The sequence below is a fragment of the Corvus moneduloides genome, chromosome Z, assembly GCF_009650955.1.
Source record: "Corvus moneduloides isolate bCorMon1 chromosome Z, bCorMon1.pri, whole genome shotgun sequence".
Lineage (NCBI taxonomy): Eukaryota > Metazoa > Chordata > Aves > Passeriformes > Corvidae > Corvus > Corvus moneduloides.
In genome coordinates this window covers 1,267,514-1,282,263 of record NC_045511.1, presented here as the reverse complement: position 1 = coordinate 1,282,263, position 14,750 = coordinate 1,267,514, and the positions used below count along the sequence as shown (strand labels likewise).

General features: G+C 59.1%; 1 protein-coding gene across 6 annotated transcripts in view; it reads left to right on the top strand.

The window, feature by feature from the left end:
* Positions 1 to 14,750, top strand: part of MAPK4 (mitogen-activated protein kinase 4) — a 47,885-nt gene that overhangs the window by 14,936 nt on the left and 18,199 nt on the right. For 2 of the 6 annotated variants that reach the window (XM_032096237.1, XM_032096242.1), the window contains exon 2: positions 9,950 to 11,353. In XM_032096237.1, coding sequence (XP_031952128.1) covers positions 10,808 to 11,353 — 546 coding nt within the window. In that variant the 5' untranslated portion in view covers positions 9,950 to 10,807. Of the gene's footprint in view, positions 1 to 2,479; positions 3,333 to 7,647; positions 8,882 to 9,949; positions 11,354 to 14,750 lie in introns of those variants that run through there. The other 4 variants (XM_032096241.1, XM_032096240.1, XM_032096238.1 and 1 more) reach the window with 4 other exon arrangements.

The following is a 14,750-nucleotide window of genomic DNA, read 5'->3' as shown; positions in this document are numbered from 1 at the left end:
GAGATCCAGGGCAGTGTTGTGAGAGGACATCAGGCTGTCTCTCGGAGAGATCCCTATCTCTGGGGCCCGTGGAGGGTTGGAGGAGCTGCTCTGCCATCTCTCTGCCTGCTGGCACATGCTGCACATACGTCCTTTGGAGCAAATTCCTGGTGCAGGCTTCTCAGAGACGATAGAAAACCTCTAGGGCTGTTTCTGTAATTTTTGCAAAATTATTTTTTTAATAACCATCCTGCTTCTGCTTATCTTCGCCCAGCCCCTCCAGTGATAACACAGGCAAAGCCCTGACCCGTGGCGTCCCGGGGAGGAAGGGCTCAACGCTGACAAAGTGCCAATTTCTGATCTCTTTTTTCTGGAGGAAAAGGCTGTAGGTGCCAAACCAAAAGGGCAAAGTGATTTGCCCCGGTGAGGTATCGTGTTTCTGCTCTGATTTATGGTGAGGGGAGAGGCTTCTGAGTCATCCCTTCCAGGAACTGCTTTATTTTGTTAACGGAGATAATTCTGCTGGTTTTAAATCAGTGTGGTGTCAGTCAGCAAAAGCCGGTGCAGAATGGAAACCACAGCTGGCCACACTGGGGCTGAGCAGGGAGAGGGACTGGGACTGACCTGGGAGAGGGACTGGGGCTGACCAGGGAGAGGGACTGGGGCTGACCTGGGACTGGGGCTGACCAGAGAGAGGGACTGGGGCTGACCAGGGAGCGGGACTGGGGCTGACCAGGGAGAGAGACTGGGGCTGACCTGGGAGAGGGACTGGGGCTGACCAGAGAGAGGGACTGGGGCTGACCTGGGACTGGGGCTGACCAGGGAGCGGGACTGGGGATGACCAGAGAGAGGGACTGGGGCTGACCAGGGAGAGGGACTGGGGCTGACCAGGGAGAGGGACTGGGGCTGACCAGGGAGAGAGACTGGGGCTGACCAGGGAGCGGGACTGGGGCTGACCAGAGAGAGGGACTGGGGCTGACCAGAGAGAGGGACTGGGGCTGACCAGGGAGAGGGACTGGGGCTGACCAGGGACTGGGGCTGACCAGGGACTGGGGCTGACCAGGGAGCGGGGCTGACCAGGGACTGGGGCTGACCAGGGACTGGGGCTGAGCAGGGAGCGGGGCTGACCAGGGACTGGGGCTGACCAGGGAGCGGGACTGGGGCTGACCAGGGAGAGGGACTGGGGCTGACCAGGGACTGGGGCTGAGCAGGGAGCGGGACTGGGGCTGAGCAGGGAGCGGGACTGGGGATGACCAGGGAGCGGGACTGGGGCTGACCAGGGAGAGGGACTGGGGCTGACCAGGGAGCGGGACTGGGGCTGACCAGGGAGAGGGACTGGGGCTGACCAGGGACTGGGGCTGAGCAGGGAGCGGGACTGGGGCTGAGCAGGGAGCGGGACTGGGGATGACCAGGGAGCGGGACTGGGGCTGACCAGGGAGAGGGACTGGGGCTGAGCAGGGAGCGGGACTGGGGCTGACCTGGGAGAGGGACTGGGGCTGACCTGGGAGAGGGACTGGGGCTGACCAGAGAGAGGGACTGGGGCTGACCAGAGAGAGGGACTGGGGCTGACCTGGGAGAGGGACTGGGGCTGACCAGAGAGAGGGACTGGGGCTGACCAGGGACTGGGGCTGACCTGGGAGCGGGACTGGGGATGACCAGAGAGAGGGACTGGGGCTGACCTGGGACTGGGGCTGACCAGAGAGAGGGACTGGGGCTGACCAGGGAGCGGGACTGGGGCTGACCAGGGAGAGGGACTGGGGCTGACCTGGGAGAGGGACTGGGGCTGACCAGAGAGAGGGACTGGGGCTGACCAGGGAGAGGGACTGGGGCTGACCAGAGAGAGGGACTGGGGCTGACCAGAGAGAGGGACTGGGGCTGACCAGGGAGAGGGACTGGGGCTGACCAGGGACTGGGGCTGACCAGGGACTGGGGCTGACCAGGGAGCGGGGCTGACCAGGGACTGGGGCTGACCAGGGACTGGGGCTGAGCAGGGAGCGGGGCTGACCAGGGACTGGGGCTGAGCAGGGAGCGGGACTGGGGCTGACCAGGGAGAGGGACTGGGGCTGACCAGGGAGAGGGACTGGGGCTGACCAGGGACTGGGGCTGAGCAGGGAGCGGGACTGGGGCTGACCAGGGAGCGGGACTGGGGATGACCAGGGAGCGGGACTGGGGCTGACCAGGGAGAGGGACTGGGGCTGACCAGGGAGCGGGACTGGGGCTGACCAGAGAGAGGGACTGGGGCTGACCTGGGACTGGGGCTGAGCAGGGAGCGGGACTGGGGCTGAGCAGGGAGCGGGACTGGGGCTGACCAGGGAGCGGGACTGGGGCTGACCTGGGAGCGGGACTGGGGATGACCAGAGAGAGGGACTGGGGCTGACCAGGGAGAGGGACTGGGGCTGAGCAGGGAGCGGGACTGGGGCTGAGCAGGGAGCGGGACTGGGGCTGACCAGGGAGAGGGACTGGGGCTGACCAGGGAGAGGGACTGGGGCTGACCAGGGAGCGGGACTGGGGCTGACCAGGCAGTGGGACTGAGCTACAGGTGCAGCAGCTGCTGGGCCGCCCAGCTGTGGTGGGTGCGTGGCACGGGTGGGTGCCCCCAGGACGGAGCTGTGCTCTCCCAGCGCGGTGCCGTGCCAGGGGACGGCGGGAGGCTGTGGGGTGGCGCTGCTGGCCCTGGGCAGACGGGCCCGGCCGTGTTTGTTCAGGCACTGTCTGGTCGCTGTCTGGCTGCAGACAGCCCAGCCCAGAGCAGTTTCACGTGCTGGGTCCCTCTGGGAAACGAGGCCTGTCCCCACGTCTGGGCTCTGCTTGGCCACTCGCAGCCCCTCCACGGCTGACTGACCAGGGCCAGCTGCCTGCTCAGGGACAGATGGGTGGCTTTCCCACACTGCCTAAAGCCCCCGTGAGTGTCAGCAAGTTCTCCTTTGTTTTCTGTTCTTTCTGTGAACTAATGAGCGTTGTCTGATTTTTCTTTCTCCTTTTATTTTTTTTTTCTGGGTGTAATTTGGCCTGCCCACAATTGCCCTAGCTGTTAAGGAGGAGAATTCCTGTTTTCCCGAGTGAGATTTGGGCACTGGAGGTGGCTTTGCAGTGCTGGGTGATGCTGCTCTGCTTGTTTTGAGTGCATGGGAAAACTCTGTGTTTTACTGCTGGTCACGGCAGGGCTTTGGGGTCATTTTCTGCTGTTTCTCTTTGGTTTGCCTTTCCCCTCCGGCTTCTCCCACAGGCTCATGCAAGATTTTGCCCTCCTCCTGTGGCAGTGCTGCTTGATGCCTTCTGGCTTTTAGCTGGCGGCACATCTGCTCATCGTGTTGATGAGTTTCTGCCCGGCTCCTGGCATCAAAGACATCTCGGTAAGAAGTATTTTCAGAGGCACAGGAACATGATCTGCCCCCGAGCGGGTTGCATGGCTGTTGTTTGGCACAGCCGGGTGGTCAGGGGAGGGGAGACAGCCCAGGAAAACAGGCTTTGGGGAAAGCAGGCACCTGGTGTGCCTTGCAGCTGCAGCTCGGGCGAGGCTGGGGGGATGAAATCGACGCTCACAAGCCTGGAGTGTCACTGCTTTGAGTGGCAGTCTGTGTCTCCTTGCTGTAACCAGCTCTGGCGTGAGAGGGGCTGGTTCTGCCCCGGGGGTCGCTGTGCCGGTGGGGATCAGCGGGAGCTTCCCCAGGCGGGTCCCAGCCTTGCTGGCGAGTGCAGGGCTGGGGAGGGTCTCGGGGCTACCAGGGTGGGGTGTCCCCGGTGGAGGCCCCAGGCAGAGGACACACAGCACAGGAGCATCCCTTGTTCTCCAGCGCCCTTCAGAGAGGAGCAGTTTTCTGGCTGTGTTCAGCAGGTTTGGGGAGCCTGGAGGTGTTCCGAAGGCCCCCGGATGTGGCATTTGGGGCGGCGGCATGGCGCTGCTAGGTTAACGTTTGGGCTCGGTGATCTTAGAGGCCTTTTCCGACCTGTTGGTGATTCTGTGAGCGGCTTCTGCTGTGGTCGGGCTGGTTCTGTTGGGGTGGGTTCCTGCCCCGTGATTTCCCTGTTTCCCTGGCATCTCCCATGCCACATCAGGTGTCCCCATGTACCACTGCTGCCAGGGCCGAGCACAGCCCGTCCGTGCTGGGGTGTGAGGGTCACAGAGGGGTGGGACGGGAGCCCCCGGCCCCGTGACAGACACCTGGAGCTCCTGGGCGAGGCAGGAGGGCGCAGAGCAAGGAACCAGGCCCTGTGGTGCGTGGCCTGAGCTGCAGCAGGGAGGGAGGAGGCTGCTTGCCAGGAGGGGAGCAGAGCTGTGCCTCCACCCGCACTCAGCTCTGAGCAGCCGCGTTCCCCAGGGCTCTCTGTGGGATGCTCTGCAGAGCTGAGCGCCAGGAGCCGTGTTTATTGATGGGCAGGGGTTATTAAATTTCGGCCTCAGAGCAGTCGCTGGCGTGGGAGCAGAGAGCAACAGGAGCCTTGTCCTTGTTTCCTGCTGCTTCGGTAACTCCGGCTCTGTGGCTGAAGCCTGGAGAGATTTCCTGAAGACAGGCGGGTCTTTAGGAAGTCTGAAGGCACCGCGGGGGCAGTGGGACAGGGATAAAGGGTGTCTGAGAGGCTTCTGCTGTGGGGAGAGCAATGCTGGGGTGAAGAGAAGCAAGGAAGAAGTGAATCTCGTCGTGCTCCTGCCAGAGCTGCCCGATACGAGGTGCAGTGGCCTGTGGGGTCCGGCACTGTAGAAGGAGTGCAAGCTGTTACCCCGCTCTAATTAGCGCCCGTGGTGCGCTGTTAGTGACAGACATCCTGCTCAGACTCCTGAGCTTTAGTGAATTCATCCAGCTAGAGAGGTCACTGCCCCTCGGAGCGGGCTTGGTGACAGGGAACAGCTCACTGAGGCATCACCCTGGGGCTCGTGCTGGGACGTGCTGGGATCTCGCTGGGATATGGCAGCAGAGAGGTCCTGCGAGGGCACCCTGAGCCCCCGTGAGGGCACCCTGAGCCCCTGTGAGGGCACCCAGAGCCCCCTTGAGCCTTCAGAGGAGCACAGGGAGCAGAAAGGTCAGTGCAAATCCCAGCAGCATCACCAGGGCACACAATTCCCTTGCGCGGAGGAGTGTGGGAGAGAGAGAGAACAGGAGAATGAAAGGAAAGTTCTCAATTCTTCCTTCATCTTTGTGTTTCGTGGCACTAGGGGTACCAATTATAAGATCTCTGTGTCTGCGCAGAGGCAGCTGCTGCAGCTGCCCCTGGTGAAAAAGCGAGTGAGAGGTAAATTGAGGCTGTAAAATACAGTCAGTGTTCGTCAGGAGGGAATATCTCTACATTTCCTGCACTATTCCTCAATGCAGAGTGGGTTTTTTGGAATTTGGTGGCTTAACTCTCTGTATAAGCACCCACGTCCTCTTCTGGTCACCTCCCCGTGTCCATCTGTTCCTGGGTGGCTGCAGGGCAGGCTGGTGGCACCACGGGGGCTCCTGACCCTTCGCTCAGGCCCTGGTGCAGGTCTGAGTGATGGCTTTGACACACATTTATTAAATTGAGGGGATTCATGGTCTGCACCGCAGGAGAGCCATCGGTGGGTGCCTTCTGGAAGGACCCAAAACTTCCCTACCTCTGAACCAGGATAGCGAGTGGCAGAGGGGAAGGCAATAAAGTTAGCACTCAGATCCCTTAAAGCTGGTGTCCGTTTGTTTTCCGGGCTTCCAGCACCCAGCAAAGCCCTCTGTCGAGCACACGAGCGGCAGGCTGGGGTGCCTCCACCAAAATAAACAAGTCAGGTGTATTTTCCCTGCACACAAATTCTGCTACCCTGGCGCCCTGCCCGCTGCAGGACCTGCTGGCTGTGTTCTGCTGCCGCTTTTTCTGGAGCTCCCACTGAATTTGGCTCCTTAAGTGGGTGTCAGATCCTGGCCTCATCATCCTGAGCAGCCGCTGGGGCTCTGGTCTGTAGGTCTGTAAAAGCTGACCGCGTTTTCCATCCTCCGCAGCCGCGTGCCGTCGCTGCTGCGTTTATGGGCGCCGCTGAAATAGCACTTGTTCATTACAACAGCCGTGGAGAGCCATGGAGAGGGGAGAAGCTGGGACCGATGATGCCAGGCTGGCACCCAGGCACTCCCCTCGGTTCCCTGCAGCCCGTGGCAGCAGCAGCACACTGGAGCAGCTGGGGTTGTTCCCCCGCAGCAGCGCCCGGACCCCAGAGCAGAACTGCGGCTGTGGGCACACTGTGTGGGGCTCCTTGGGGCTGCTGGTGGACTGTCAGGAGAGAGGTGCGGTTTGGAGAATGGAGAAGGCAGGAAAAATTACCTGGAAGGCTGGTCAGCCTGGTCCGCTGGGTCTGCTGTTGTCCCAGGTGGAGGAGGCAGAGATAAGAGTGTCAATCACTGAGTCACAGAATGGTTTGGGTGGGAAGGGAGTTTAGGGGCATCTCATTCCACCCTTGCCACAGGCAGGGACACCTTCCACTATCCCAGGCTGCTCCAAGCCCTGTCCAGCCTGGCCTTGGACACTGCCAGGGATCCAGGGGCAGCCACAGCTGCTCTGGGCACCCTGGGCCAGGGCCTGCCCACCCTCCCAGACAGCAATTCCTTCCCAATCTCCCATCCAGCCCTGCCCTCTGGCACTGGGAAGCCATTCCCTGGGTCCTGTCCCTCCATGCCTTGTCCTCAGTCCCTCTGCGGCTCTCCTGGAGCCCCTTTAGGCGCTGCCAGGGGCTCTGAGCTCTCCCTGGAGCCTTCTCTTGTGCAGCTGAACACCCCCAGCTGTCCCAGGCTGGCTGCAGAGCAGAGGGGCTCCAGCCCTGGAGCATCTCGGTGGCCTCCTCTGGACTGGCTGCAGCAGCTCCAGGTCCTTGTGCTGTTGTTCCCCAGGGCTGGGGCAGCTCTGCAGGTGGGACCTCCCCTGAGCGAGGCAGAGGGGCAGAATCCCCCCGTGACCTGCCTCTCCCCCACTCCTGTGGGACCCTGTTGTCTGCTGGTCCCTTGGCCATGGAACATCTCCCTGTCTTTGCCAGCAGCTTTTCCCTGGATGTTCAGTGAGAGAGAGGCAGCCACGGGAGTCAGGACAGGGGCGTGACGTGCTGGGCTCCAGGGCCGTCCTTTTAGGGTGGTTCTGCCTCAGCCCCTCTAATTGCAGCAGCTGCAGCAGGGCCATCGCTCAGCTGGGCAGTGAGACAGCGCCAGGAGCACCACGCAGACCATTGCCTAGCTTCTGAGAAAAAATAGGGCTCTTCCTTCCCCTTTTTTCCCCTCATGAGCTGCATTTTCCCTTTCAGTGCTTCTGGAGCTCTACTAATTATTAATAATTAGGCTGACGAGGCAAAGCTTGGTTTCTTTCCATTGCGTCTAGAGTAAGCCAAGACACTTGGCATGGGATCTTGCGCTGGATCCCACCCACCCCTACCTGGGCTCAGCAGTCCCCTGGAATTTGGCTCATGGAATCACAGGAGGGTTTGGGTTGCAGGGACCTTAAGGACCGTCCAGCTCCACCCCTTGCCGTGGGCAGGGACACCCCCATGAGACCAGAGTGCCAGAGGGCTGGGCAGCGTGGTGCTGCTGGGTGGGGGGCTGGGGGGAGGTACAGAGACGGGTCTCGAAGCCAGCATGGCACCATGTGGAAGCATGTTGACCCAAACCCTGCTTCACAGAGTTCCCTTTGCCAGTAGGAAATTTTGGGGGGGTTTTTTTGGTTTTTTTTTTTTTTCCAGCTCAGGCTTAGGAAGCTCAGGTGATCCCCCACAAGTGGGAAAGCCCCAGTCCTGCTGCAGCCCCCTGGTTGCTCAGCGGGTCCCAGGCTGCCCTTGAGCCTTCCTGTGGTGCTCGGAGCCCCCAGCAGCTCCCGGAGGTTTGAGCAACACGTGCTCCCTTTCCACAGTCTCGCAGCTGGGTTACCCCGCTCGGGGACCTTCCTGCACGGGGTGCTCTTTCCTTGCAGAGCCTCAGGATTTATTTCCCTCCCTTTTCCCCTTCTCCCCTTGTTCCCATCCGGTTTTGTCCCCTTGGTTTCACTGTGGACCGAGGCACCTCTCTGGCCGTGCCTGCCCTGCTTTCCCGATGGCACGAGCAGCTTTCTCTGTTCAGTCCTTGTGTGCAGAAGCCAGCATTAGATAATTGCTGGATTGAAAAGAGGCTGTAATTATTTTTGCTTCCCGACTGGAGGAGCAGGCAGTGCTTGCCAAACGGCTCGGTAGCTGCTGGCAGATGCTCCTCAGAGGGTATCCCTGCCCTGCCTACATCCTCCTGCCGTCAGATGCTCCGTATGTCTACATTTTAACTGTGAACCAGCTCCCTCTTCAAATCGCTGCTCCCTGCTGCCCCGGAGCGTTGTGTTTCTCATCCACCTTCGGCAGTGGGTGATTGCTCAGCATTTAATATTTTCCCTGGTATTTCGTCATTCCTGGTAACTTCTGCCGGGGGGCATGAAGGTCCCACCAGAGGGGCTTGGGGAGCGCAGAGCACCAGACCAGGCTGTGAACCCACTGCGAGGTTAATGGAGCAGCGCTGGTGATTGAGGGCTGGGACAGAGGCATCATTCTGGCATGAAGAACAGAACGGGAGCAGATCCACAGTTATTCTATTTTATTCTATTTTATTTTCCTCCTCTGAGCAGCGCTGGGACCAGCTGCTGACCTGGGACCTCCCTGTGCAAGGTCACGGCCCCTGTGCTGCTGGGTGGTCCCTGCAGGTCCCCCCGGGCTCGGAAGGACCCTCAGGGGGTGGCACGGGGCATTGGTCGGCACAAGGGCGAGGATGGGGTGCAAGATGAGGCGTCAGGGGGTGATTGGGAGCGGGAGAGGTGTCCTTGCTCCGCTGAGATCCATAAACAGCTGCAGGGAGACGTGGTGGGTTGGAAACCTTGAGCTGATCATCTGGAAGAAAAAAGCCCAGCTGTTTCCTCGTGCTCCAGGCCTTTTGTTCCATTCTGTTTCCAGGTGAAGTATTTGCAGGTAAAAACCACCGTGGAAAACTTGCAGTGCTTTGGGGATCTTGGACTGTGTTTTCCCAGCTGAAACAGCCCCTGGCCACCCCTGCGTGGGCACCTGCCACCGGAAAATGACATTTTGTCAGGAATATCTCCCAAACACTGGGATCCTCTGGCTGAATCCACACCCTCATCCCCAACAGATGTTGGTATTTGCCCATTGTGCCTCTGCCATCAGGGGCTGGGGGTCTGCCGGGGGTCTGCCGTGGTGCCAGCGGGTTCCCCTGGTGCTTGTCTTTCCTTTAAACGCCACTGCACCTTGAAGAGAGACTCCTGCACTGCTCAGGGGAGTGCATTGGCACAGCCAAAAGGCAGAGAGGCTCTGGGCTACGGAGTCATGCTCCAGAGGTGCTTCAGCTCGTGTTGGGTCTGCATTAACCAGTTACGGCTTCTTAATGCCGTAGCGGGTGAGAAAACAAATCTTATATCCTTCATATATAAGTATATTTATGTATATTTACCTGCTCTAATTTCAGACAGGAGCAGGGATGGCATCCCCGGGCTGCTGCCAACATTTGCTGTGGGACCCTGAGTTCAGAGGGTGTCACATCCTCACAGACAGTTTGGAAAAAAAATGGCCTTTTTCTGCAAAAATCGCCTCGTTGGCCTGAGCAATTTTGGTTGTTACAAGCTGAAAAGCTCCTAGGCCCTCTCGGCTGCTCGGCAGGGAGTGTTTTTACCCTTGTTTCGGGTTTGTACCCTCGTTCTGTGCTATTTTTGCCACATGGTTCACATGGGCAGTCGCGGACGCGACACGCTGTTCAGCCTTTGCAAATCGCTCCATAACGTTTTCAAGCAAATTTAAAAAAAAAAAAAAGGCAGCAAAGGGGAAAGGAAGAGTTACAGTTCTCTGCGTCTTACAAATGGAAAAGGGGAAATTAGGCAGCTGAAAAATGCTGGTAATGCTGTGTGCATTGGGAGCGGATAACTAATGGTCCTCCGAAAGGTCGCGGTTTTGCTCACGGTTCACCGTCAGCGAGCTGTTACATGGGCAGGGCACGGGTGTCTAATGGATCCCTCTCTTCTCTTCCAGGAGTGAGGCTGGACCTGCTGGGGTGACGGGGCCGTGCAGCGCGGGGAGCTCCCCGGGACGCTGTAACCATCAGACAGCACTTGGATCCGCCAGGGAAAGGCACACGGTGGGAAGGAACTGCAGACGTGGAAACTCTCTGCGCTGAAGGCAGCCGGAAAACTGAGTTTTGGCCTGCAAAACACCTGCTGCTGTTGGGCTCTATGTGTGCTGGTGGGGAGGATGGGGCCTGCCCGTGCCAAAAAAGGAGCATCGGGAAGGGCGAAGCTCTGCTGACCGCTGGCAAGCCCGGCCAGTGCCTGGGTGTGCCTCGCTGGTGGGGAAAACACTGTCAGGATTTATGGGCAGGGAGGGTTTGGGGCAGTGCAGAGCCATGGGGCTGCTCTGGGCTCTGCCCCGCGGCGGGGCCAGCTGGCTGCCCCAGCGCTGAGACACCAGGGACACGGGGCTGTGCCACCGGCCCCGCGCTTCGGCATTGCCTCCAGGGTACCGGAGAAGGGAAGCGAGGCAGGGGCCAAGAAATGTAGCAGTGCTGATTTTTTAGTCTCGAGGAAAAGGACCTTTCTGCTTTGCTCGAGATCTCTGGGCTGGCTGTGTTTCTCTGCGCTGCTTGGAAAGTCTCTTGATTTCTCAGAACAATTTATTTCTTTGTGTGTGTGTGTGTGTGTGTGTATGTCCTCAGATTGATTTTCACCCCGTGTCGTCTTGAAGTGATGGGTTCAGAGCGAGAGCCCTCCCCAGGCATCTGTCAGTAATAATGAGAGGCTTGACTTCCACCTACGTTTTTGACCTGGAGGCCCTGGGACTCTCCTGGCTTTTCGAGTGACGGAGGAGAAGCAGCAGCAAGAGCCGGCGCGCGCGATGGCGGAGAAGTGCGACTGCATCGCCAGCATGTACGGCTACGACCTGGGCTGTCGCTTCGTGAACTTCCGCCCGCTGGGCTTCGGGGCCAACGGGCTGGTGCTGTCAGCCCTGGACAGCCGCAGCTGCCGCAAGGTGGCCGTGAAGAAGCTGACGCTGGGCGACGCGCGCAGCATGAAGCACGCCTTCCGCGAGATCAAGATCATCCGCCGCCTCGACCACGAGAACATCGTCAAGGTCTACGAGGTGCTGGGCCCCAAGGGCGCCAACCTCCGCGGGGACTTCTTCAAGTTCAACATGGTGTACATCGTGCAGGAGTACATGGAGACGGACCTGGCGCAGCTGCTGGAGCAGGGCAAGCTGGCCGAGGAGCACGCCAAGCTCTTCATGTACCAGCTGCTGCGCGGGCTCAAGTACATCCACTCGGCCAACGTCCTGCACCGCGACCTCAAGCCGGCCAACATCTTCATCAGCACGGAGGACCTGGTGCTGAAGATCGGCGACTTCGGCCTGGCCAGGATCGTGGACCAGCACTACTCGCACAAGGTAGGCAGTGCCGGGCTGGCCGGCACAGGGAGGCGTCGAACATTTGTACGGCGATGTGGTTGGGCCACGCTGGATCTTCTTGGGGGAACTGGACCTTGAGCCCCCGCTGGGGTGACCGCTGCTGGTGACCGCTCTGCCCCAGGCTATTCCGTTCCATTCATGGAATTGTAGTTTGGGTGGGCAGGGACCTTTAAAGGTCATTCAGTCCAACCCCCCAGCACCAAGCAGGGACACCTAGGGACACCTTCCCCTAGATGGGGTTGCTCAGAGCCCTGTCCAGCCCTGGCCTTCAGTGTTTTCTGGGCATGGCCCACGCACTGAGCTCTGCCAGAGTCCTGGGGCTCTGCAGTGCTGCAAAGCTGCAGAGAGAGCACAGGAAGGGTTCGAGGGCCCTTCAGCTGCCTTTCACTGCCTTACATGGTGTGTAGTATACATGGTCAGGTGTTTCATTCTGTCTCAGCAGTGGGCTGTGGGGAGGCGTGTGTTTGCTTGCTGTACTCAAATGACTGAGCTCTGTGTTCCTCGCTCCGCTGCTGTTACAAAGCACAAGCAGCACGTGGAGAGGGGACCTGGCATGTCCACACCCGCTCTGCCAGGCTTTGTCCTCACTTCGGTGCCAACCCAGTTTTGTTTGAATTACATTCATTTAACATAGGGGGAGAGGGGTGGGTCTTTGAGACTCAGTCAAGTCTTTTCATCTGAGGTCAAGATCCAAATAACAAGTGAAATTCTTGGCCGCTTGGTACTTAGTGTATCGTAAAGCAGCAATAATGTGAGTGACCGGGGCAGCCTGCTGTGTTGACAGCGGGCAGGCAGCATGGGAGGCCGGGATAATGGCTGAGAAGACTCTGTGACACGCAGTCCTGATGCTAATGGATCTTGAACAGAGCTGCAGATGTATAATGCCGGTTGCCTTCCAGGCGGGAGCTCTTGAGCACTGGAGGAACGTGGCGGAGGCTCCGTCAGCCCATGGGTCCACGTGTTCTGGGAGAAAGCAGTCACTGCATGGTCTGCAGCTGGCCCCTGGTTAGAGCTACTGTTTGGTGTTGTGAGATGAGATGAAATCTGTTCTCCTGAGCTGGGTGTGTCCGCGGTGAGGTTGGGGTCCCCCATGGATCTGTTGTTGTGCCTGTGCCGAGGCTTAAACGCGCTTTGCGTTTACCAGTGGGTTCCTGCCCCTTGCTCCGTGAAGGGAGGCATGGAAGGGCAGGCAGCAGAGGACGGCAAAAAGACAATTTCATGATCCCGAGCAGATCTGTTCTGGATGCGAGTCGGGGCTGTGGGGAGAAATAGAGCCTGGGGAAAAGGAGTACGGTTGCAGGGGACATCAGGGAGCAGGGCACAGGGTCGCTGTCACTCTGCCTGCCCTCCCTGTGTTCCCTTCCTGACTCCGTATTTATGGCCCCACTCAGGAGGAGGCTCCTGGCTTTTCAGATGGATGGTTTGTTTGTTTGAAGTCAGGTAATTCCCAGAGAAAACCCCTGCAAACAAGGCAGGCTACGTGAATGCAGAAAGTCTCTGATTTAGGGAACATCGTGTTGTCAAGGACTGCGGGATCAGGGTAGGAGTTACCTGTTCGTGTCTGCTGCAGAGTTACTGTTATTTCTGAGTAATTCTCTGTAGCCTCAGTAATGGCCAGTGCAGTGGAAGGAGCTGTCAGGGGCTGCAGCTTCGTGTTGGTGTTTAACTCTGCCAGATGCCATTGCATGAGCATCCTCCAATTCCTCACGGGGTGAGAGGCTGGAGCATCAGTGCAAAAAAACCCATCCAAGTGTGCAGAGAAAGCTGGATACTGCTCCCGAGCAGAGCTGAAAATAGCAGAAAACGCCAGTTATTGGTGACTCCCAGCAGTGGGCAGAACTGTGTTTGCCAGAGCTGGGTGCCGGGCCCTGCAGGGACAGAGAGACAACAGGAGGGCTCGGGTGGGGTGTGGGTCAGTCCTGCCTCTGACGTCTAAGGTGACTCAGAGAAATCAATTCCTTCCCGTATTTCGCGCCCAAGCCCCGCTCTCCTCCAAGGCTCGCACGGATTTCCGAGCTCCGTGGCCGCGCTTGGGCAGGAGGCAGCAGCAGGAGGCAGAGCAGCGGAGCATCGCCCGTCTGAGGCTGCTGGGCCTCCACCCCAGGGCCACCCGGGCAGAGCAGGGACCCTCACAGCCCAGCCCGTGGTGCTGCCAGCCCAAGAGCAGATGAAATCCTGCATGATTCATTGCCCAAAGACCCCGCAGACCCAACCCTCTGAGGGCAGTGCGGAGCTGCACCTCTATCGCAGTGGTTTCCTGCGAGCCTCTGAGGCTCATCCGAAGCACGTGCGTTTTTCTTCTGTTGGCATGTTTTGTATCTGCAATATGCTTACGCTAATGGCTGGGCTCTGCTGACACAAAAGATTGCAGGTTGTGTGGTGTTACCGGTCCCAAAGGTGACATCGCTTCTGACCTGATGCTTCTCAAAGCCCAGACCATCCTGCTGAGTGTTAAAATGGCAGGTAGGAACCATGCTAGATTGTGAGCACAATTGTAAACACAGCTTAGAACACACACACCACCTAAATAATAGCCCTTGCCTGGCAAGGTGTCTCGTTTGTGTGACTTTCAGCAGGCAGACGTTGAATTAGGATAGCAGGGTGGGAAGGGGAGAGCTTCCCAGCTCTGGGAGACACTGAGCTGGGATAACGGGGTGGGAGGGGGAGAGCTCCCAGCTCTGGGAGACTCTGAACTGGGATAACGGGGTGGGAGGGGGAGAGCTCCCAGCTCTGGGAGACTCTGAACTGGGATAATGAAGGGGAGAGCTGCCCAGCTCTGGGATATGCTGAACTGGGATGATGGGGTGGGAAGGGGAGAGCTCCCAGCTCTGGGAGACGCTGAACTGGGATAACGGGGTGGGAAGGGGAGAGCTCCCAGCTCTGGGAGACTCTGAACTGGGATGATGGGGTGGGAAGGGGAGAGCTCCCAGCTCTGGGAGACTCTGAACTGGGATAATGAAGGGGAGAGCTGCCCAGCTCTGGGATATGCTGAACTGGGATGATGGGGTGGGAAGGGGAGAGCTCCCAGCTCTGGGAGACGCTGAACTGGGATAACAGGGTGGGAAGGGGAGAGCTCCCAGCTCTGGGATATGCTGAACTGGGATGATGGGGTGGGAAGGGGAGAGCTACTCGGCTCTGGGAGGCTCTGAACTGGGATAATGAAGGGGAGAGCTGCCCAGCTCTGGGATATGCTGAACTGGGATGATGGGATGCGAAGAGGAGAGCTGCCTGGCTCTGGGATATGCTGAACTGGGATGATGGGATGCGAAGAGGAGAGCTGCCTGGCTCTGGGATATGCTGAACTGGGATGATGGGATGCGAAGAGGAGAGCTGCCTGGCTCTGGGATATGCTGAACTGGGATGATGGGATGCGAAG